General features: G+C 44.3%; 1 protein-coding gene across 9 annotated transcripts in view; it reads left to right on the top strand.

Moving 5' to 3' along the window:
- Nucleotides 1–22,345, top strand: part of ANKS1B (ankyrin repeat and sterile alpha motif domain containing 1B) — an 823,383-nt gene that overhangs the window by 136,878 nt on the left and 664,160 nt on the right. For all 9 annotated transcript variants that reach the window (XM_075933985.1, XM_075933942.1, XM_075933974.1 and 6 more), the window contains 2 exons: nucleotides 368–469; nucleotides 21,539–21,655. In XM_075933985.1, the coding sequence (XP_075790100.1) occupies nucleotides 368–469; nucleotides 21,539–21,655 (219 nt within the window). The remainder of the gene's footprint in view (nucleotides 1–367; nucleotides 470–21,538; nucleotides 21,656–22,345) is intronic.

The following is a 22,345-nucleotide window of genomic DNA, read 5'->3' as shown; positions in this document are numbered from 1 at the left end:
TGTGTGTGTGTGTGTGTGTGTGTGTGTGTGTGTGTGTGTGTGTGTGTGTGTGTGCAGTGTTGGGGGTTAAACAAAAATAGTTTCCCAATTGCCAAATGTACTACAGCTCAACTCTTTCTCCACTATCTCTCATTACTTGGCAACATTTACTTTGGCCACAGTGTACAGTAGTTTCATATGTATACGATCATTCTTCCTGCATTATCACCTTATTGTTTCTCTCTCTTCTTATCCAGCATAGCTTGATTTTCCCTTCTCAGCGCTCCTCCATGGGGAGACACAGGCATCAGCATCCAATTTGTGACACTTGATGTACTACATTTATAATGGTAGACATTTGGGTTAAATATTTCTCTCTCTCTTTCAGGAATTGATGCCAACATAAAGGACAGTTTAGGTAGAACTGTTTTTGATATCCTTAAAGAACATCCCTCCCAGCAGTCACTACAAATTGCTACATTACTTCAAGGTAAGTCATATTAAATCATATTCTAATCAAATGAGAGATAAATTAGAATAAAATTACAGGTAAATTAAAATGAATACTATTTTTCTCTTGTGCTATTTCATGATTCTTCTTCGAGTAAAAATACTGCAGTACATGGTTGTTATTTGGAAAGCATACAGAGTTCAATGGTCTCATTTTGTTTTACCACATTTAAAATTTTACTCCTTTCTCTTTCTGATAACAAAATGTAAGAAGCCACACTTATTTGATGTGTCATTTGCACTTCATATTACATTGCTATTTGTAAAATTAACTTTTGGTAATATCTCAATTCAGTTTCATTGTTTGCAATGTTGTAGCCATGTTGCTCCCAGGATGAAAGATAGACAAGATGGGTAATATCTTTTATTAGACCAACTTCTGCTGGTGAAACAGAGAAGCTTTAGAGTTCCACAGACCTAAAAAAGAGCTGAGGAGCTTGAAAGCATGTCATTTTCCCCACAGAATTTGGTTCAATAAAATATATTAACTCACTAACCTTAAGTACGGTAGAACTGGTTGGTCAGTACTCTACAGTAAAACTAATTAAAGGATGGGGAAGCTGCTCCACTGGCTTATAAGAGGCAAGCCAGTCCCATGCCTGTGTATACAATGATAGCACTAAATAGGGGCAATCAGCAGTCTTCACCAACTTAAGTATTATCTCTGAGAGTTTGTGCTTCAAAGGATTCCTGCTTGACTTTATGTGGGATGCTGAGGAGTCTTAATGGGATGCCGTAAGAAGGTTCTGAATGTGCGCCTCACTTTTTCTCCATACACGGGGAGACATCTGCAGGCAAATTTGGCATCCCTGAACATCACTGTTGAACCTAAGGCAGACAAAGCAATGAACATAGCTGTCATTATGGGTGTAGCTGCTTCGCACCAGGAAAGTTTGAAGCCTCTGAGGAGCCTTTTTTGACATCCTTTGAAGACATGCTTGCAAGAAAAGGTTGGACAACAGAGTAGCAAAAAAGCATTGAAACTAATTACATTCTTTTTGGTATTTAAAATTCAGAGAAACCATAGATGGGCCAAAAATACACAAGACACTGGAATGCCTTGGTTCATGGGTTGATATACCAAATAAACAAGGTTTCATAGGTCAGGACCACTTTGAAGAGAACTACCATATGCACTGAGCTAATGGTTCTGAAGAGATGAGACAAGCACCGGGCTTGACACCAAAGTACCAGAGAAAACCAACAGAGTGGATGTGTCATGGTATGCACTAGGATGCTAAAACCCATGCTGAAGTTCCCGAGGCAATCACTTAACAAAAAAATATACTGCACTGAGCACGTAAGGATAAAAATGAAAAAAATATAATGATCTTCAGTAATGCAATTGGAGCAATAAAGAAATTAATTTTCCAAAAGTGAACTTCTTTGCCAATTACAATCAAGGAATGAAAAGAATACTTAAACTTGGCAAATCTTGTTCTACAACATTCAGTTTTAGGGTCAGGCGCATATTCAACCTTTCTACAGCCATCCTCTAGGGTCAAAAACTTAAATAATTGAAGGAGTTCTATCAGTCTTTTTCTAAGGATCTAAGGGTACAGCTACACTGCAAGGCTATTTCAGGATACCCAGCATCTTTGAATGCGTCCGCTATTGCGAAATATAGTGGATGCACTATTTTGGCATCTCTGTAAACCTCGTTCCAGGAGGGACAAGGGATGTCTCGAAATAGTGTGTTATTTCAAAATTTGGTGCTGTATAGATGCACCACATTTTGAAATAGCCTATTTCAAAATAAAATTGAAATAAGATACGCAATTTGCATAGCGCACATTGCATATCATATTTTGAGCTAAGGATGCAGTGTAGGCACTCCCTAAAATACAAGAACAAGACTCTTGCCTGGATGGTATCTTTAAAAATTATTATATCACTGTCATCAGCACAATTACAAAATTTGCTGCTAATTAGAGAGGCTGAAAATTGAAATTTCAACAAAAATGAAAAGAAAAATGTAGATCATTCAAAAAGAGGACTTAGGTGGCATGAAGCTTGTGCCTCATAGAGTGAAATGGGGCCAAGGATTCTTTTTGACGACTTGTGAAGGCCTGACAAATGGTTGCTGAAAAAAGGCTCTGGAGATGAAATTCTCATTCATGTTGACATTATGCTATGCTTACTTGACCATTTGGGAATCATTCTAAACACTGTGAAGTTGACTTTTGCCCCCACTCAGCAAATAGAGTTCACTGGCATCCTCTTAGATTCCGAGAAGTAAAGGGTTTTCCTGTTGACCAGTTGCTTCCAGGTGATTTGACAGCTGTGCCTCAGTTTGCAATCACAATGGTCTACAACAGTCTGTGTGTGTCTGAGCCTATTAGGTCTCCTGTCTGCTTGCACCCAGGTGGTCCAACTCACCATGTTGCACCATTGCTCTTCATCCCTTCTGCATCAAAATCTTCCCCTTGGCATTTGGTGCAAAGTAAATGAGAGATAGTTGGAGTAGCACCCCCTCATATAATCAGGGGAAAGTAGTATGAGATATGAGTGCCATCCCTCTACAGGTGCTATTTAAGTCTGCACCACCAGTGTGCTAGGTGTGAACACACCTACTTGGGAAACACTCTGCATCACATTTCAAAGAACCACAGTTTCAGTAAGTAACTGTTTCTCTCCAGGAGTGAAAGTTTTACAAAATGTTCTTCCAAGAAGGGAAAATTGTTTATTTATAACAATCCTTCTCAAAGAACATAATCTTGAAGGATTCTCACATACCCATCCACCCTCCTTCAGAGTCTGGTGTTTATCTTACTTTTCAGCTGTTTTGATTCTTGCTCTGTGTTTTGATTTTTTTCTTTGAGGCATATATTTAAAAATCAAATTCATCATTTTACATTGTCTTATCATTCTGGGACCATAACTTCTTATGCTGTTGAAGGAACATGCAGAATAACACTTGAAAATATAGCAGCAAAAATTCTCGTTATAAGGATTCTATTATTGTTAATATTACCTGGAAGCCCAATTATGGACCAGGACCACATTGAATGAATACCAAACAAAAAGACAATCCACTTAGGATCAGATTTAAGTATACAAGGGTATGTCTACACTACCCCGCTAGTTCGAACTAGCGGGGTAATGTATGCATACCGAACTTGCTAATGAAGCCCGGGATTTGAATTTCCCGGGCTTCATTAGCATTAAGCCGGCGCCGCCATTTTTAAAAGCCGGCTAGTGCGAACCTCGTGGAACGAGGAGTACAGATAGTTCGGAATGGCTACGTAGTTCAAACTATCTAGCCCGTGCCGCGTGTAGCCGCGCGGCACGGGGTTCGCACTAGCCGGCTTTTAAAAATGGCGGCGCCGGCTTTATGCTAATGAAGCCCGGGAAATTCAAATCCCGGGCTTCATTAGCAAGTTCGGTATGCATACATTACCCCGCCAGTTCGAACTAGTGGGGTAGTGTAGACATATCCCAAGAGACAACAAATGCCGATAGACAGACAGATGCGGGAGTACCAGGAAACAACGAAACAACATTGGTCAGCATAGTACAGTAGGCATTGTTCTCAGCACATCAACAATGTAGCAATTGTCAAATGCTTTGTAGGCATTATAGAAAAAGAGTTTAAAGGAGGGTTTTAAGTAAAGATGACACATTCGTTTTACAGATATCTGCAAGGCATGCCTTCAAGCCTGACGGGAAACCTTGTACAAAATGCAAAGGTGCTTATTTGAACATTTAAAAAAATATGCTCGGAAATCAGCTACACCCATGTGTCTTTTAAGCTGTGTCTACATTAGAAGCAACAGGTGTTGTCATGGAGTCCATTCCTCGCTGCTCTGCTAACTCCTCCTTCCGGTTACTCTAGAGATTAGCTTGAGGCCAGTGCCCCCATCCTTGCCATGGCTCTGGCTCTCCTTCTGACCCACAGCCTCTCTTTTATTTTCAGGAACTGCTGCATCCTCCTCATGACCAGGCCTCTGGCTATATTGCTATGTGTTTCCCCCTTCCAGGGTGAGGGAGTGTAACTGTTATAGTCCAGCCACTTCCTCAGTGGTGAGAGCTGAGTACCAGGCCTGCCAATATTCAGGGTCCTGACCCCGCAAACCTATAGGGAGCAGTCACTAGTTTTGATGCTTTAACTTCTCCTAATGCTGCTGTGTCTCCCTGGACCACTTTCCAATGGGCTCAGTACCTTCTTTGCCATTGCCTCAGGTCATTCAGCTTCCCAGTCCAAGGAGCCAGCAAGTCCCTGCCAGTAGTAGTTCTGTCCAAGATGCTCAGGCTACAAGAGGCAAAGTCCTCACATCTTCAACTGCCAGCAGTGACTGACCCTTTCTGCACTTCAGCTCTTCTTAAATCAGCCCATTGACCTTGGATTAACTGCTTTGTGCAGACCTTCTCTGTTTGGCTGTGCTCCAAACAAACTTTCTATGCCGCTTGGAGGATTCACTTCCACTGCTCCTTTCTGGTGCAAAGTATAGTAGGACTCCAAGGACTCCCTTCATCCTTCCAGTCTTGTATGGGGCAAATACTCCATCACAGGTGTGATTCCCCTCATTTGAATACACATACTCAAGGCTAGGCCTCATTGTACTAGTGTCAGAGTTAATAATATCTAAGCCACAATAGCACAGGTAGCAGGAGAAGAGGCAAGGCATGGCCAAGCCGTGTACAAACCCACCTGAAGCCAGTGAGTATATACTTGGCACAGCTTAGCCATGCTCCTGCTGCTGCTTTCTGTGCTACCAAGGCTACACCGCTTTGTATTTTAGCCAGTGTGAGTATGTGTATATGAGATGGGGAAAATAAAGAAAAGGCCTATCATTTTTTTACAAGATCTTAGTATTCTGCAAGAAGGTCTCCAATATTTGAAAATCAAAGATGAAATTTTCTATGGCCATTGTGGACTTAGTTATCACGCAGCCATCCCCAAAGTGGCTTTTGAGAATCTGTGTGTTTAAAAGATGAAAAAGACTTTGCATATAAATAATTTAGAAGAGATTCTAGAAGTGGTTGCAATTTTTTTTTACCACACAGTCTTTCCCAATATCTTGTTTAACTCAAGCTCTTTCAGTAATAGTTTTATTGTGTCCTTCATTTGGGCTATTTCTAGACTACACCCCTCCTTTGAAAGAGGGCAATAAATTAGGCAGATTGAAGTTGCAAATGAAGCCTGAATTTGAATTTCCCATGCTTCATTTGCATCGTGGTGGCCGCACGTTCTTTCAAAAAAGAGCTTTTCAACAGTAAAGCTGCCTTCTAGATGTGGTTCTTTCGGAAAAAAAAAATCCTTTTTTGAAAGAACCGGTAAACCTCATTTTTTCACTCATAACAGTTCTTTCGAAAGGTTTTTTTTTTTTTCGAAAGAACCACATCTAGACAGTGGTTTCACTTTCGAAATACCCATTTTCGAAAGAACGCATGGCTGCCATTATGCAAATGAAGCATGGGAAATTCAAATCTCAGCTTCATTTGCAATTTCGATCTGTCTTATTTACATCCCTCTTTCAAAAGAGGGATGTAGTTTAGACATGCCCTTGGGGTTTTCATTCTGTGTTCCCTTTTTGAGGCTTGGGTAGAGGACTCTTCCCATATCTGTAAAAAAGTCTGCCTGTTTTTTGCCAAAAAATATGGCAGATTTTTGCAAAACAGTGATGAAATCACTTGCAAAAGCAATCACATACAAAATAGTCTAACTATACACCTGTTTATAGTTTATATTGTGTTGTAGTTATTCATCCTAGAAGGACTGATTAGAAATGGTTCAATTTTTTAATATCTCCCATATGCTGGATGGAGTCGTTTTCTGTGATTTGTGTGGATGGGAACAGCAGAAAACTTTAGAATTAAAACTAAAATTGGAACTCCTTTTTGCAGTTTAGCTGCTGAACAAGTGGCTGATATTTTAAAGTTTAAATGGTTATTATATCCCCCATTCAAACTATAAGATATCAGGATTTGCCAAGTAAGACCAGCTTACTGGATATTTATTCAGTTGATATAGCAAAATGATATCATTAAATATTGAAGCAGTTAACAGTGTTGGCATTTAGGGAATTATAATTAGGCTTTGAAGATGAAAGGAATTCTGCCAAGGCTGGGAGACCTAAAATTAAACCAACCAGCTGTGTTTTAGTTTTAGCACATGCTAATATGACGCAGGTGCATGTTGGACCATCTTTTAATTCTCTGCAGCCTGCTCTTTTCTATATTAGAACCCTTCTCTCTCTCAAATTCAGGCAACAGGATTTTTGCTATTATGAAAAAAGGAGATAGTAAGCAAGCAGTTCAGAGAAATGACAAGAAAAATGTTTTTTGTAACAAACGCAAAAAAACTTCATCCTGTGCCATGTGCCCCCAGCAATCCCCAAGGCTGTATCCCTTGGGGGAAAAGGTGCAATGTGGAGAAAGGGTAAGAGCAGTGGTGAGAAGGGAGGAGCTTGGAGGATGGGGAGGGAGACACACACCCTGGGCTTCAGGGACTCCTAGGCCAGATCAGAGCCAATCCAAGCTACAGTCTGACCGGGCTACCGCCTGGGGTGCCCCATTCTAGTGGGTGCCTCGCGGGCTGCCGGACCAGACGGGAGCAGGGCTGCACATGTGCTGTACTCCCGGGGGCAGCACCGCGCTCCTGGGGTCCGGGGCGCAGGAATGGCTCAGGCTGGCCCTGGGCCAGATTGCAAAAATACTTGGGCTGTAGATCAGTGTTTCTCAACCTTTTTTAAAAATAAAGTACCCCTTTAAAAAAAATTATATGTACCCTCAGTCACTACAGTTTTCAGACACAACATTTTTTTCTATGATTGCAACACATTTGTTTAAACAACTTAATCGTAGCTGGGCAGGCAATGAAATTTTGGGGTATAAAAAGTACAAAAATAATAAAGTGCAGTAAAACTTAAACCAAAAATTCAGTTTTCTCCAAATTTCAGTTGTGTTGACATACCCCCTAGACTTCTCTTGAGTACCCCTCAGGGTCCTTGTACCACTGGTTGAGAAACACTGCTGTAGATGACCAATGTGCAATGTTCCCTCTAATTTTTTACACCCATGTGTGGAATAATTTTTCTGTCTGTACCCAGACATGTGCAAATGTGTACCACCACTAGAAACAAAAACCTAGCTATGGGCACTCTGCTAATCATCTGGGATGCATTTGTATCTCTTCTGGGTGGCTGCACAAGTGCACAGATTACTGGGAACACTTCCTGCGGGCCATGAGTTCGAGACCCCTGCTCTTACTTTTTACTCTGATTGTAAACAATAAGGCTATGTCTACACTGTAGCGCTATTTCAGGATATTGGATCTATTCCGTGTCTTTTGAACACACTAATTATTGCAAAATATAACGGACTCGCTATTCTGACATCCCTGTAAATCTCATTAGGTATGTCTACACTACAAAGTTAGTTCGAACTAACGGATGTTAGTTCGAACTAACTTTCATAGGTGCTACACTAGCGCTCTGTTAGTTCGAATTTAATTCGAACTAACGGAGCGCTTAGTTCGAACTAGGTAATCCTCATTCCACGAGGATTAAGCCTAGTTCGAATTTACTAGTTCGAATTAAGGGCTGTGTAGACCCTTAATTCGAACTAGTGGGAGGCTAGCCCTTCCCAGGTTTCCCTGGTGGCCACTCTGGCCAACACCAGGGAAACTCTACTGCCCCCCTCCCGGCCCCGGCCCCCTTAAAGGGGCACACTGGCTACGGTGCCCGTGCCAGGTGCAAGACTGCCAGCACCCAGCCAGCAGACCCTGCACCTGGCACGGATCGAGCCACCCACCCGATGCCCCCCAGCCCTCCCCCTCTTCCCGGGACCAGGCTGGCGGCTCCCGGGAGCTTGCCCGGGACCGCAAGAGGCGGGCACCCGCCTGGGCTAGTGCGGACATCGTGGACCTCGTCCACGACCTCCGCACTAGGCACAGGAAAGTGGCCGGCTAGGGCAGGAGAGCTGCCAGCCTGGCCACCTAGGAGCAGGTGTGCATGAAAATCAAGGTGGTCCACTGAGACCCCCGACCCTGAGCCCTGAGCTTACAATGGCCGTCCTGGGTCAGACCAAAGGTCCATCTAGCCCAGTAGCTTGTCTGCCGACAGCGGCCAACCCTAGGGACCCTGGAGGGGATGGACCGAAGATAGTGACCAAGCCATTTGTCTCGTGCCATCCCTCTCCAGCCTTCCACAAACCTTGGGCAGGGACACCACTCCTACCCCCTGGCTAATACCACTCCATGGACCCAACCTCCATGACTTGATCTCACTTCCCTTTACACTCTATTGTAGTTCCAGCCTTCACAGCCTCCTGCAGCAAGGAGTTCCACAGGTTGACTCTTTGCTTTGTGAAGAACAACTTTCTGTTACTAGTTTGAAGCCTGCTACCCATTCCTTTCCTTTGGTGTCCTCTAGTCCTTCTTTATGGGAACTAATGAAGAACTTTTCTTTATGCACCCTCTCCACCCAACTCCTGCTTTTAGAGACCTCTATCCTGTCCCCCCTCCGTCTCCTCTTTTCTAAGCTGAAAAGTCCCAGTCTCTTTAGCCTCTCTTCATATGGGACCTGTTCCCAACCCCTGAGCATTTTAGTTGCCCTCCCCTCTCCCAGCCTCTCTCTTCCCCTCTCCCACCTCCTTTTCCCAGTCTCCCCCAGTTTTGTTCAATAAAGACAGATTCAATTTTTGAACACAATTGTCCTTTATTTTGTACATCAAGAAGAGGGGCTAGGGAAGGGTAAGTGGAAGGAGGTGAGGGAGGAATGGGGTATGTGCCCCCGATGGGGAGGACTGGGCTTGCTCTGCGGGCTTTTGGGGTGGAAGCTCTCCTGCAGCCCCCCAATTGCCACCTCTCCCCAGATGGCAGCCTGTGGCAAGTGCAGCCAGTCTGATGGCCGAGTGCTGTGATGTGCCCAGTGTGGGTAGTCCGGGCAATCCAAGCCAGGACTGCTTTGCAAGCGGGGCACCCCTGAGAACTGTCTGTCCGGGGTGGGAGTCGGGACCCTTTAAGCACAGCCCTCGGCTAGCCTGAGACAGCAGCTCCACGCTCTAAGTCCTCCTCTGATGCCCTGCCGGCACTGCTTCCGGCCATCCTTAAGCCTGGTTCAGGGTCCACTTAGGTTTGACTATGAGGTTTGAAAAACTCAGCCGCATATAGGGAACGTGTCTGCTCTTCTGCTTTTTTTTTTGCGGAAGAGCTGACGTGCTCTTTCGGAAGCCTTGTCTTCCTCCTTCCACGAGGAAAAAGGGCTCTTCCGAAAGAAGAGGATTTTCCAAAATTTGGCCTAGTGTAGACAGACCAAATTTTGGGAAAACCTCTTCCAAAAAAACTATCCGAAAAAGGTACGCAAATTGCGGAGTGCATTTTGCATACCTTTTTCCTATAGATCACTGTAATCTAGACATAGCCTCTGGGTGGGACATTTGGGGAGTTGTCTTAGGAAGAAATTCTGCCTTTCCTTAGCTGTTCTCTGCTGGCGTTGCAGGTCTGCACTCTTCTTCCCTGGTCTGCCAACTAAGTTGCTCCCCACTCTTTTAACTCATCCTCTAGTTGGTGCATTTCCTACAAGGGTGTAAAGCCCAGCAAATCTGTGGATATCCACTTTACGTTCAAAGTTGTGGATATCTGTGACTCATTTTTGTGGATATGGATGAAGATACAAACTTTGTATCTAGAACCTGGTGAATTCACAGATATCTGGTTTTATCTGGGTGTATGCTCATCCACAGATGTAGATGTGCGTATCCAAAGTTCATTTTTTAGATAAGGAGGGCTCTACCAGTGTGGTAGAGCAGGGCTGGCTGAGCTGAGAGCAATGTCTTAATCTCTTGTCCAGTGTTGGACTTGTACATCCCATCACTGAGTCCCAAGACATATGGCTTTGTGCATATATGTACTACAATAAGCATGGCTGCATCTCAGACCCCTTCAGGCACAACTAGCCTCAGTGTACTCTCCAATCCATATTTAGGTGGAGACTGTGCTCATGGTATCTCTGAAGGTTCTAATTTCACTCAATTGGAGATTGTATTGTCTCAAAGTTTGTGGGCATTCCTTTCCTCCACTCTCAACTACACTTGTCTCATATGTGTTGGCTCTAGAGCAGGGAGCTCATCTGGAGCCACTTCAAAATCAGGGTCTTTGATACTTGACACAACTTGCCCTTCATATCAACTTCAGAGAACTCAGGGCAATTCATCTTACCTGTCTGGCTTTTATTCCTTGTACCGGGGAAGGGAGGGGGGGAAATCTGTTTGTCTTTACAGGCAACATCTCAGCAATACGTTATCTCAATAGACAGAGAGAGCAATCATTCATTCCTCTTGTGGCAGGAAGCAATTAACTTGTGGGAATTTAGCATAGTCAACTTGGAAGTTTTTATCTCCCTGGGTGCAGAACAAGCTAGCAGACTGCCAGTCATGTTAAATGGTCTTTTGATCCTAATGCAGGCAAATGCATTTTCCCCTAAACAGACCTATTTATGAACAAGTACAACATAAAATACCATCAGTTCTACTCCCTGAATGGCTAGAGTACAGAGTTCATCAGAGATGCCTTCCTGTTATTCTAGACAGGAAAGCTTTACTAGGCTTTCCTACAATCCCACTCTGTACAAAGTGCTACTAAAGATCAAGTGGGAACATGCCTAGGTGCTCTAGATTCTATTATCCGTTCCCTGGATTGTAGAATCAGGTATGCTGCTCTTGTCTTAAAAATGCCTGTTTTCATATTGCAGCTAATGAAGTTCACAAGAAGTACCACTGATTTCTGGCAAATCAAAACCATTACCTGTTCAGCATACTACTTTTTGGTGTGTTTGAAGTTCCCAGGGTTTTTACAAAGGTCATGGCAGTAGTAGCTTCATTGCTTTGAAGATAAAGAGTACAGGTTTACCCCTACCTAGATGACTGACTTGTCAAGGGCCAGTCCAAAGGGCAAGTGCAGAATAGTGTTGTTCTGATCCTGTCAGCATCCTTGCTCTGGTACTGTTAATCGACACAGAAAAGTTTCTTCTCTCCCCAATCCATAAGATAGAGATGTAGGAGCTGTACATGATTCAGTTTAAGCCATGGCCTTTTTTTTGGACCCCAGGTTCCAGAGAATTTATTTGTCTTATGTTTGAAGGCTTACTTGGTCGTAACAGCAATGTAACTCTTTGAGACTTCCGTGTCAAATGGTTTCCTGAATTTACATGTTCTAATACACCAGTCTGCAACTCAGAGTTCTGCAAGGCTGGTTGGCATTAGATTACTCACCAAGCAGCCATCAATTGGACTCTGTGGTAAGAGTGGCCTTTCATGTCCTCCTCTCCCTGGATTTGTGGACAGATCAACCCAATGTATATGCAGACATTCCGTTTGCCTCCCTCCCCCACCAACTCTCATGCTAATGGCAGATGCTTTAGCTATAGGATGAGGAGTCCACCTCAGTTCTCTAGAGATGTAGGTTCTATGGTCCTCAGATAACTAAGCTTTCTAAATCATTGTCAGAGAACTGACAGATGTCAGACTGTCTTGCCAGATACTTCTAACACAGATCAGGAAAACTGTTAGTCCTTACAGACCATATGGTGGAAATGTTTGAGCTTGACAAGTTGGGGAGAGCCTATTCTTCTCCATTGTGTCAACTCTACTCTAGGAGCTTTGTATTGCCAACTCAATATATCTAGAAGCATCTTACATGCCAAGGCATATAGAATTACCTAACAGACTGCTTGTGCATACTGTTTATGAGTTACCATAAGTGCACGCTTCAGCTTGATGTAGCCAGATCTTCCAGCTATGTTTTTTCCCCAGGCAGGCAAAGCACAACAGAAAGTGTCAGGAGTTCTGTTCCCTCCAGGGCCACTGTCTGGGTTCCATGACAGCTAATTTTTTACTGGTGTGGTCAGGCATGGTTCTCTAAGCTTTTCCACCAATCCCACTTGTTCACAGAGTATTGCTAAAAATAACACAGGACCAGGCTAGAGTCAGACTTGAACCCCTCCCAGGGCCCCATAAACACTGGTTCTCCATTCTCCTGTTGCTGACATTCAAACTTCCAATCACTTCCGCTGAACTTAGATGGAATCTCCCAGTATCATGATTGCCTTCTCCACTCAAGCCTGCAATCCCTTCAGCAAACAACATGGATGTCCCATGGCTAGACAGTAGAAAGCAAAGTTTATTTGCAAATTATTCCACAGATCCTGCTAAACAGTAGAAAGCTATCTATAAGAGAAACTTACCTTGCTAAATGGAGCATTTCTTCACTCTGATTCATCAAGATGGGGTATTAACGTCTAGTTCTTCAGTTCAACATACTCTGTATTACTTGTAATACCTGAAATACCAACATTTGGCAATTAGTTCTATCCAGGTAGAATCATAGAATCATAAAATCACAGGGCTGATAGAGACCTCAGGAGGTCTTTGAGTTTAGTCCCCTGCCCAAATCAGGACCAATCCCAAATAAATCAACCCAGCCAGGGCTTTGTCAAGCCAAGACTTAAAAACCTCTAGGGATGGAGATTCCACCACCTCCCTAAGTAACCCATTCCAGTACTTCACTACCCTCCTAGTGAAATAGTTTTTCCTAATATCCAACCTAGACCTCCCCCACTGTAACTTGAGACCATTGCTTCTTATTCTGCCATCCACTACTGAGAACAGCCTCTCTCTATCCTCTTTGGAACCTTCCTTCAGGAAGTTTGAAGGCTGCTATCAAATCCCCCCTAACTCATCTCTTCTGCAGACTAAATAAGCCCAAATCCTCAGCCTCTCCTGGTAGGTCATGTGCTCCCGCCTCCTAAACTTTTTGGTTGCCCTCCACTGGACCCTCTCCAATGCGTCTACATCCTTTCTATAGTGGGGGGCCCAGAACTGGATGCAATACTCCAGCTGAGGCCTCACCAGAGCTGAATAAATGGGAATAATCACTTCTCTAGATCTACTGGCAATGCTCCTCCTAATGCAATCTAATATTCCATTTACCTTCTTTGCTACATGGGTCACACTGTTGAGTCATATCCAGCTTCTCATCCACTGTAATCCCCAGGTCTTTTTCTGATGCACTGCTACTTAGCCATTTGGTCCCCAGCCTATAACAATGCTTGGGATTCTTCCGTCCCAAGTGCAGGACTCTACACTTGTCCTTGTTGAACCTCATCAGATTTTTTTGGCCAATCCTCTAATCTATCTAGGTCACTCTGGACCCTATCCCTGCCCTCCAGATACATCTGGCTGCTATTTCAGCATTGCATCCTATGGTGAACAATTGCCTTATTTTATCCAATGGCATGTCCATAAGGTTTTTAAAGGGCTTAGTCAAATTATACACTCAAGTACAAGACCGCAATCCCCTGTGGAATTTAAATTCAATATTGTCATGGTTAACGAGTCCCCCATTTGAGCTGTTGGGTACCTACTCTGTGATGTTTCTACCAATGAAGATGGCTTTTCTGTTAGCCATTACTTGAGCCAGAAGTGTGGAGGAGCTGTGTACATTAATGTTGCCTACATTCTTATCTGAAGTTCCTCCCAAATGTGGTTTCATTAAGTAGCCAATATATTTGCTAGTTCCTGCCTAAAACCACATATGAACAGGGAGGGAGAATGTTTGCATACCTTGCATATCAGAAGAGCCTTGATATTTTACGTAGATAGAACCAGACATTTTCATAAATCTTATCAATGGTTGACAGTGGTCAATCAATCTCCACTCAGAATTTCTTCCTGAATCACATCTTGTGCTGTGATTTTTGGCTAATGTTGCTCTGCCTATCAGTCATAGTTCATTTGATTAGGTTACAGTTAATTGAGGTGGCTAGTCTAGCATAAATTCCAATCGCAGATATTTTTAAAGCAGCAATCTGACAATCAGTCCATACATTTGCCTCCCACTATGCTGTGACTCAAAACTTCAGAAATGACACTAGAGAGGGATGAGTTGTTCTCCAGTCTTTATTGAAAGTCTAATCTCCACCAAAAGAAGAATGCACATGTGAAATCAAAGAAGAAAAAAAATTACTAACCTGTTCCTTAAGTGTTGTTCTTTGAGATGTTACTTGTGTGCATTCCACAATCTAGCCCCTAACCCGTCTATAGCATAACTGTGCCAAAAAGGAACTGAGAAGGGCTAGAGTAGTTCTGCGCTTTATGCCTGCATGCAGTGGTGCAGATCAGCAAGGAGAACTTATTTAACAGGCTCTGCTGAGGGACAAAGTTTCCAATGGTCATGCTCTGGGCACACATTTAAAGAGTAGAAAAGACATGTGCAACACATCTCAAAGAACAACAGTTACAGAACAGATCAGTAAGGCTGGGTCTACACTGGCCGCGAGTGTTTGCGCAAGAACACTGACGTTCTAATGTACGAAATCAGTGCTTCTTGTGCAAATACTCTGACGCTCCCGCTCAGGGATAAGCCCTCTTGCGCAAGTATCTTTTGTGCAAAAGCACACGCCAGTGTAGACACTCTCTTGCGCAAATTCTTTTAACGGAAAAACTTTTCCGTTAGAAGTATTTGCGCAAAATCATGCCAGTGTAGATGCAGACTAATTGTTTTTTTTATTTGATATTTTCTAGTCAGTAACACCTACCAGGGTTGCCTGCCTGATCATTGAGGTACTTCTGGCTCCAGCTAACATGGTCTGGCAGATCCCAGCAACAATACAATCAACTTGGAAGAGACCTGACAAAAAATATGTCCGCACCAAAGACTGAATTTCTGTTCTCCCACTTCTACCCAATTCTCAGGTGGTTGAGGCAGTGAGTGAGCCAGCCACCCAGAAGGCCTTTTCTTTGCTTCCACAGTTAGGACTCCAACTCATTATAGAGAAATTCATATTGACCCCAGTAAAGAAAATACATTTCATAAGGGGACATCCTTGGATTTGATGAGTGCCAGGTCCTATCATCCCCCATGGACAGATTCATTACCCTATCAAACCTTGTCAGAACTATTCAAGAGTGCCCTCAAACCTCAGGGAGGAACTGCCTCCAGCTCTTGGCTCACATGCAGCTTGCAACTTTCATCACAGATCATGCAAGATTACACCTTAGCTATTTTCAGGGGGATTAGAACAGTCCACCTGAAACACAACTTAGACAATAGTTGCTGGGAATGCTGCTGTGCCTCCTGGCTTGAATTGAATTCCATTATATACAGAATTTACAGTTTGGTTTAATGACTCTCAGTTCCCCCACAATCAAAATTGTTCCAGAACTTCTGGCTTAGTCAAACAAGATTCCATTCCTTGACAGATTTCTTAGACTGAACTAAGTGTCACCATTTCATTTCTCTGACAGTAACTGTGATGATAGATGCATCACTGCTGGGATGGAGGGAGGACACGTCTCAATCTCCATGCAATCTGGTGAATCTGGTCACCTCAAGAGGCCAGCCTTCACATCAGCCTGTTGGCACAAAGAATGATCAGAAGTCCCTGTCTTCATTTTCAGCTTCTCATCTGATGAGAAGCTATCAAAAATCATGACAGACAATGTAGCCTGCATGTTTTATATTAACAGGCAAAGCAAAGCAACAACTCTCTCTGGGTATGTCTACACTACCCCGCTAGTTCGAACTAGCGTGGTAATGTAGGCATACCTCACTTGCAAATGAAGCCCGGGATTTGAATTTCCCAGGCTTCATTTGCATAAGCGGGGCTCCGCCATTTTTAAAACCCCGCTCGTTTGATCCCTGTGCCGCGCGGCAACACGGGGCACGAACTAGGTAGTTCGAACTAGGATACCTGTAAATTTAATAATTGCTATCAGAAGTGGAAACAACTTAATTATTGGTGTGAAAATCATCAACTTGCACCTGAATTGTCTTCACTTTCACCAACTCTGGATTATCTGCCATAACTGAAGATAACGGGTTTATCAAGTAGCTTGATCAGAGTTCATTTGGCTGCGATACAAGCTTTTCATTCTTTAGTGAAAGGATTCTCACCCTACAACTGTAACATTAGATAGAGAAGTGGGGAACCTCTTCCCTCAAATAAAGACTCCCACTCCAATTTGAGATTTTAATCTAGTTCTGAGGCCTCACAAGTTCCCCATTTGAACCAATGGCAATCTGTTCCTAACTAAACCTGTCCAGGAAGATTACCATCAGCTCTCAGAGTTGGAGAAATCAAGGTGATGATGGCTGACACTTATGTGGTTTTCAGGGACAAGGTTTCCCTCTGTTCACACCCTGAATTTCTATCTAAGGAAACATTTGAATTTCTTTTGACCATACTCATTTCCCCTCAGCCCCCCAAAAGAAAACTCACATAGCTCAGGACTGGAAGTTTCTTTCTGTACCTTATATGTCAGAAGACCATTGGCTTTCCATCTAAATAGGACAAAATCATTTTGGGAGTCTTCTAGACTATCTCTATTGTGGACAGACATAAGGGATCCACTATTTCTATACAGAGACTATCAAGATGGATTTCAGAGCATAAAATCGCTCTACTTTTTCGGGTGGTGGATGTCTCCTCTTGTGCTTTGGGTCTATTGCCAGATCAATTCCAAGTCTCTTCCTGCAGTGAGTCAGCTTAGCTTCATGCTAACCTGGAAGGGGAAACACTTCTCAAAACTCCCTGGTAGGCAGTGCCAGAGCAACCCAGCCCCATCCACAGGAAGCAGAAAGGTGGGGTTGGAAGTATAAGAGGAGGGCCTGAGAGCTCAGTTGAAGCCCAGCGGCAGAACAAGCCAGACGCTCTGCCCACGCTCCCAAGGAGGAAGGTGTGGCTTCCGCACCTTAAGAAGGAAGACTGGGCTGGGCCACCAGGGCTGCTGCCGGGCTCCAAAGACTGGCCAGGACCACCATGATCATTGCCAGACCCCAAAGACTGGCCTGTATGGTCAGGGCCCCTGCCAGGTCCAGGAGATTGGGCTGCGCCACCTGGTCTGCTGCTTGACTCAGACCCAGAGCCCATGGACACTCTGCCAACACCATTGTCCCAGGTGGACCCCAAGGAGCAGAGGCTGAGCCACAGAGGGAGCTGGGAAGTGGCTCAGGGACATCTGACACTGGGTCAGCAGAAGACATGGAGATCAACTGGGCAGTGTGTTGCAGTCAGGATACCTGCTGACCTAGCGACCTGGTCGGTGTGTTGTGGCCAGGATCCTTGCTGATCCAGTGGCAGTCCCTGCTTCCACTGTTAGGGCCCTGGGATGCAGCGGAGTGGGTGGGCCTGTGTCCCCCCCCCACCACTCCTCACTTTGGGTGGCAGGTTTCCCCCTGCTGGGGCAACCCCCCCTGCGCTTGTCAGCTGTCTGCCAAACAAGGAGGCTCGACCCCCTGCTCAGCTTGCAGACAGACCTGAGCTTTAAACTGTTTTGGTTAATACTGTTTGTTTACTGCCTTGCCCTGACCCAGCGTTTGGCTTTATGAACTGTTGCTTAGCCTACAAACAGGCCTGAACTCTTAACTGCTTGCTGCCCCACACTGAACAAGGGCTGAGTTTTTTAACTACCCCTTGGGCTCAGTGTTTTTTTTTTTCCCCAGGGGAAAGTTGTTAAGCAAAAGAAAAAAGAAAGCTGCGCTGGGAACATAAATGTGCTCAAAGCCCCTTTAATACCCACATATCCTGAACAGACTTCCATCGGGAGCCAAGCTGCCCCAGGAAAATAAATGCTAATAGGTGCCGGTATGCCCGAGGGGAATGCCATTTATTTCAGATGCACCTGATGAAGTGGGTCTTTGCCCATGAAAGCTTATGCTACAATATATCTGTTAGTCTATAAGGTGCCACAGGACTTCTCGTTGTTCCTGCCTTTAAAGTGGCTGCTCCTGCCGCTGTCCCGGCTACCTCGGCTCGCAGTGTGTACTGGGAGGCGGCATTTGGCCCAACTCCCAGCTCTCTGCTCTGTGTGTCACGTGGGCCTATGCGGTGTGCACTCTGATCCCACCCCAACTAGCATTGGGCCCAGGGGCAACTGCCCCCCGTCGCTACACCTCTAGTGTCGGTTCACTGAGCCCCCCCCAACCCAGCTGATCCGCCTGCCGCTTTTCCACACTCCCAGCCCAGCTGAGCCATATTTCTCTTTTCTGCACCCCCCAGCCCAGCTGAGCCATGTGCTACTTTTCTGCCCCAACAGTGGAACTGCATGCTGCTTTTCAACCTCCCTCACCTCCCCGCTGGCTCAGCTAAGCCGCATACTGAAGCACGAGTGCTCCCAGGGCCAGCTGGGGGCTGTGCCTGGAGAAAACGAGTGAGCATGAGTGCTGCCAGAGCCAGGGGCTGTGCCAGGGGAAAGCAACCCAGCATGAGTGCTCACAAAAAAAGGTGCCGGTACACCGTACTGGTGCGTACCATCACAAAAAAAGCACCGCTTAGGCTAAAGAGGGTCTTAACCTTTACTTTGCTGTTTGCCCTGCCCTGCCCTGAGCCGGAGCTGGGGCTTTGTACTTCAGCTTGTCCAGCACATTGGCCTGAGCCCCTGAACCTTTGATAGCCTCACCCTGAGTAAGAGGCCTGAAAATTAGGACTATTGTTTAGCCAGGCTCCTATGGGCCAGAACCCCTAGACTGTGTCAGGTTTCTGTTGGTCTCATAACTGGTAGTCAGACAATGTAGTGAGGCAGCTTGGCCTCCATCCACACAGTGCACAGTACACTCCTCTTTTGGGATAACCCATAAACAAAACACGGGAAGCTGACCCAAACTTGGTCAATAGGTGAGAGGAAGGAAATGCCCCCCTCTCTGGACATAACACAGAAAAGAGTTTTCATCTTTGCTCAGCCCTTATCTCATGAGCTGCAAGGCAGCTGTCCTTTCTCTTCCCTGGTGTGACCACAGGTGAGCTTTTCTATTCCCTCTTAATTCCTCCTATAGTTTCTCCGTATCTTGTAAGTGTGGCAGGGCAAGGTTAGCTGAGTCAAGAGCAAACCATTAATTTCTTGTTGCCTGCTCTGAGGATTGTATGCCTTATCACACTCTCATTCTATAAAGAAACGGGAACATACAACAGAAATGTCAGCGAGTAGATGACTACACAATTAACCAATAAGCCTGGGTTTATCCGTTAATCTTGTTGACTACATGCATTCCCTTCTCTCCCTCTCCCCCCTCCCTCCCCCGCTGCCTCTGTATCAGACTTAAAAGCTCGCTCCCCATGAGCACTGGATCTGACTGTTCCCCCCCATTCCCACACTGCTGCCTTTGATAGAGTGGAGGCGTGGAGGGTGAAGGGGGCAGGTGGAAACTGATACATGTGGGGAGCTGGTTTTCAAGCAGGCTCCCTGTGCGTGCCCGGCTCTGCAGACCTGCCTGCTCCCCCTTGCTGCCTCCTACAGAGGCTGTGGGGGAGAGGAGGGCAGGCAGGAACCAGTGCTAGGGGAAGCCAGATTAAAAGCTGGTTCCCCCCGAGTACCAAGTCCACAGTGCCACTTGGTCCCTCTCCCCCGTGCGGCTGGGGAAGCTGCCCTGAAGCAGCCTCTGTCCACAGCTGCCTGGGTTCACTGCAGAGGCTGCTCCATGGCAACAGCCCCTATCCCTGGGGTCTGAGCTCCCCACAGACAGGGGCTGCTGCTGTGGAGCAATCTTCGTCCACAGGGAGCTCAGACCCCCCTCAGACAGGGCTGCTGGCACCTCATGCTGCCACTTCTGTGGCAGCAGTGTGGGATGGCAGGAGGGAGAGGTTTGTGCCGGGAGCTGATGGAGAGGCAGCAGCACAGGGTGGCAGGAGGCTTCCTGGGAGTGAGACTATCATATAGTCGTGTAACTGCTAAAATTTCATTCAGTTACACAACTATTCAATTCCATGCTATCAACATCCCTAATATACCACAGTCCAACCAGGAGACAATTGCCAGTCCAGAGGGTTTATAAATGTCACCCAGGAAACATACAGTTGTAAAAATTGTAAATGAATCCTAAAGTTGTGTTACTTTTCATATTTTATTTCCTTTCTAATCCCAATGTTTGCCTCAGAGGATTATTTTTCAGGTAGGGTATTGTTGTTGTGATTGTCTGTTTCTAAACTTTATAACCAAGCTAAATTCATGTGTTATTGACCATAATTATTAAACAACTTGGGAAGATATAATTGTCAAGGAAGTAAGCCATTTATTGATTTCTAGAATAACTGCCCACACTACTAATGAGATACAAGTGAATTAAGTTGTTGTGGTTCTTTTCTGAATGTTACATCATGTTCTGTTATCACCCCTTGTTGTTAGTGTCTACATAAACAAATAAAAAAGGCGAGGAGTCAAAATATCTTTGTCTAAACTAAGTCTAAACTATCTTTGTCTAAACTGAGTTACTGTTAGAAAAATCAAGTCATTTACAATAAGTTAACCTTTTATGTATTCTTATTTAAGGTTTGCATTATAATAGCACAGAGAGGCTATTCAGGATCAGTATCTCATTGTGCTAGGCAGTGTACAGATATGTAGTAAGGCAATCAAATATATAGTATGTGCATTTTCAGAAATCATTGTTATAATAAATGAAATCTAGCTTCATTTGATCATCATTCTAGCTATAATAAACTGGCTGATCTCTCATAAGCATTGGAGTTGAGTCTTTAGGAAATCTTTCAAGGAGGAAAGGGTTTAGATCAAATCAAGGAGTTAACTTTTAGAATACTGCATTTTCTACACTGCCAGTGAAAACAAAGTTTAGGAGGATATTGTGTGTGCACGTGCATGTAACATGCCATATTTTATTTCAAACATATTAATAAGCAATATTAACATTTTACATTCATTATCTTATTTTAATAAAACTAAATACTAAGTTAAAAACAAACATTGAAAAATGTCGTATAACAATAATATGTCTTTCAACAATAATAGAATAGAGGAATCGGTGTGTGCATTTTAAATATAGAGGAAAAAATCATTGCAGATGCCAAACTGATTAATTTTAAAATGAGGTTTTAATATTTTCAGCAAATTAAATAAGATGACTTACTGGCCATTATGATGCTCTATAATATTTAAAATAAATAACACTGCAGAGTAATAATTTGTGAATGATTGTGCACGGTAATTTGAAAAATGGAAATGCCCTTTCATGAGGAAAAAAAGGAGACATACTTTTGGTTGGAAAAATGATGAATTTAAGAGTTGTGGTATGTGTGTGTATGTGTCTTTTTAATTACAGAATACATAAAAACAGGAAATGCAACCATTTTGGAGGAACCTGAACAGGAATACCCAGTGCGAGAACATCAGTCTTGCATATTATCCCCAGAAGTTTCTCCATCACAAACAACTAAAAGTAAATATTTCTGTTTTATGACTGCACAACCCATGCCAAAGGTTATCTTTCTAATAATACATTTTATACAACGAAGGACAATTTATTTTATACTAATATACATGAGAGAGAGGGGAACTAAAGGAAGATACTGACATTAAGAAGTTTTATTTCTCAAGAAGACTAATGAACTACTAATGAACCATAATGCATTATAATGAGTTTGTCTTATCTCTTTTAAAATACAGTAAAACCTGCGCTATCTGGAACTTAAGCAACCAGAAAACTGTAGAAACCAGCAAATTTCTGACACCGGGAAAAGCAAAAAAAAAAAAAAAAAAAAAAAAAAAAAAAGGAAACTGGCCCTTTAAGTGCTCCTCAGATGAGCATGCAGCACGTATTTGGGGAAGGGGCGAATTGCAGTGGGAAGCAAGCATCTCGGCTCCCCCTGCAGCTCCTGGCACCCCTGGCAGGCCAGCTCCCCCTCCCCCATGACTTCTACATGCCCCCCCCGGCAGGCCGCCCCCGCCATCTCTGCCTCCGCCCCCCCCCCCCCACCAGGCTGAATCCCGCGCCCCCCCCTAGCATGCCACATCCCGGATCCCATCTCCCCCCATTAGGCCATTCATGGCTCTCTCCCTCCCCCCGATAACCAGAATTTTGAGGTTACCAGCACGCCCTAATCCCCAGGCATGCCGGACAACACAGGTT

The sequence above is a fragment of the Pelodiscus sinensis genome, chromosome 1 (genome assembly GCF_049634645.1).
Source record: "Pelodiscus sinensis isolate JC-2024 chromosome 1, ASM4963464v1, whole genome shotgun sequence".
NCBI classification, from domain to species: domain Eukaryota; kingdom Metazoa; phylum Chordata; order Testudines; family Trionychidae; genus Pelodiscus; species Pelodiscus sinensis.
Note: the sequence above shows the minus strand (reverse complement) of the source record. Positions and strands in the feature narration are given on the sequence as shown.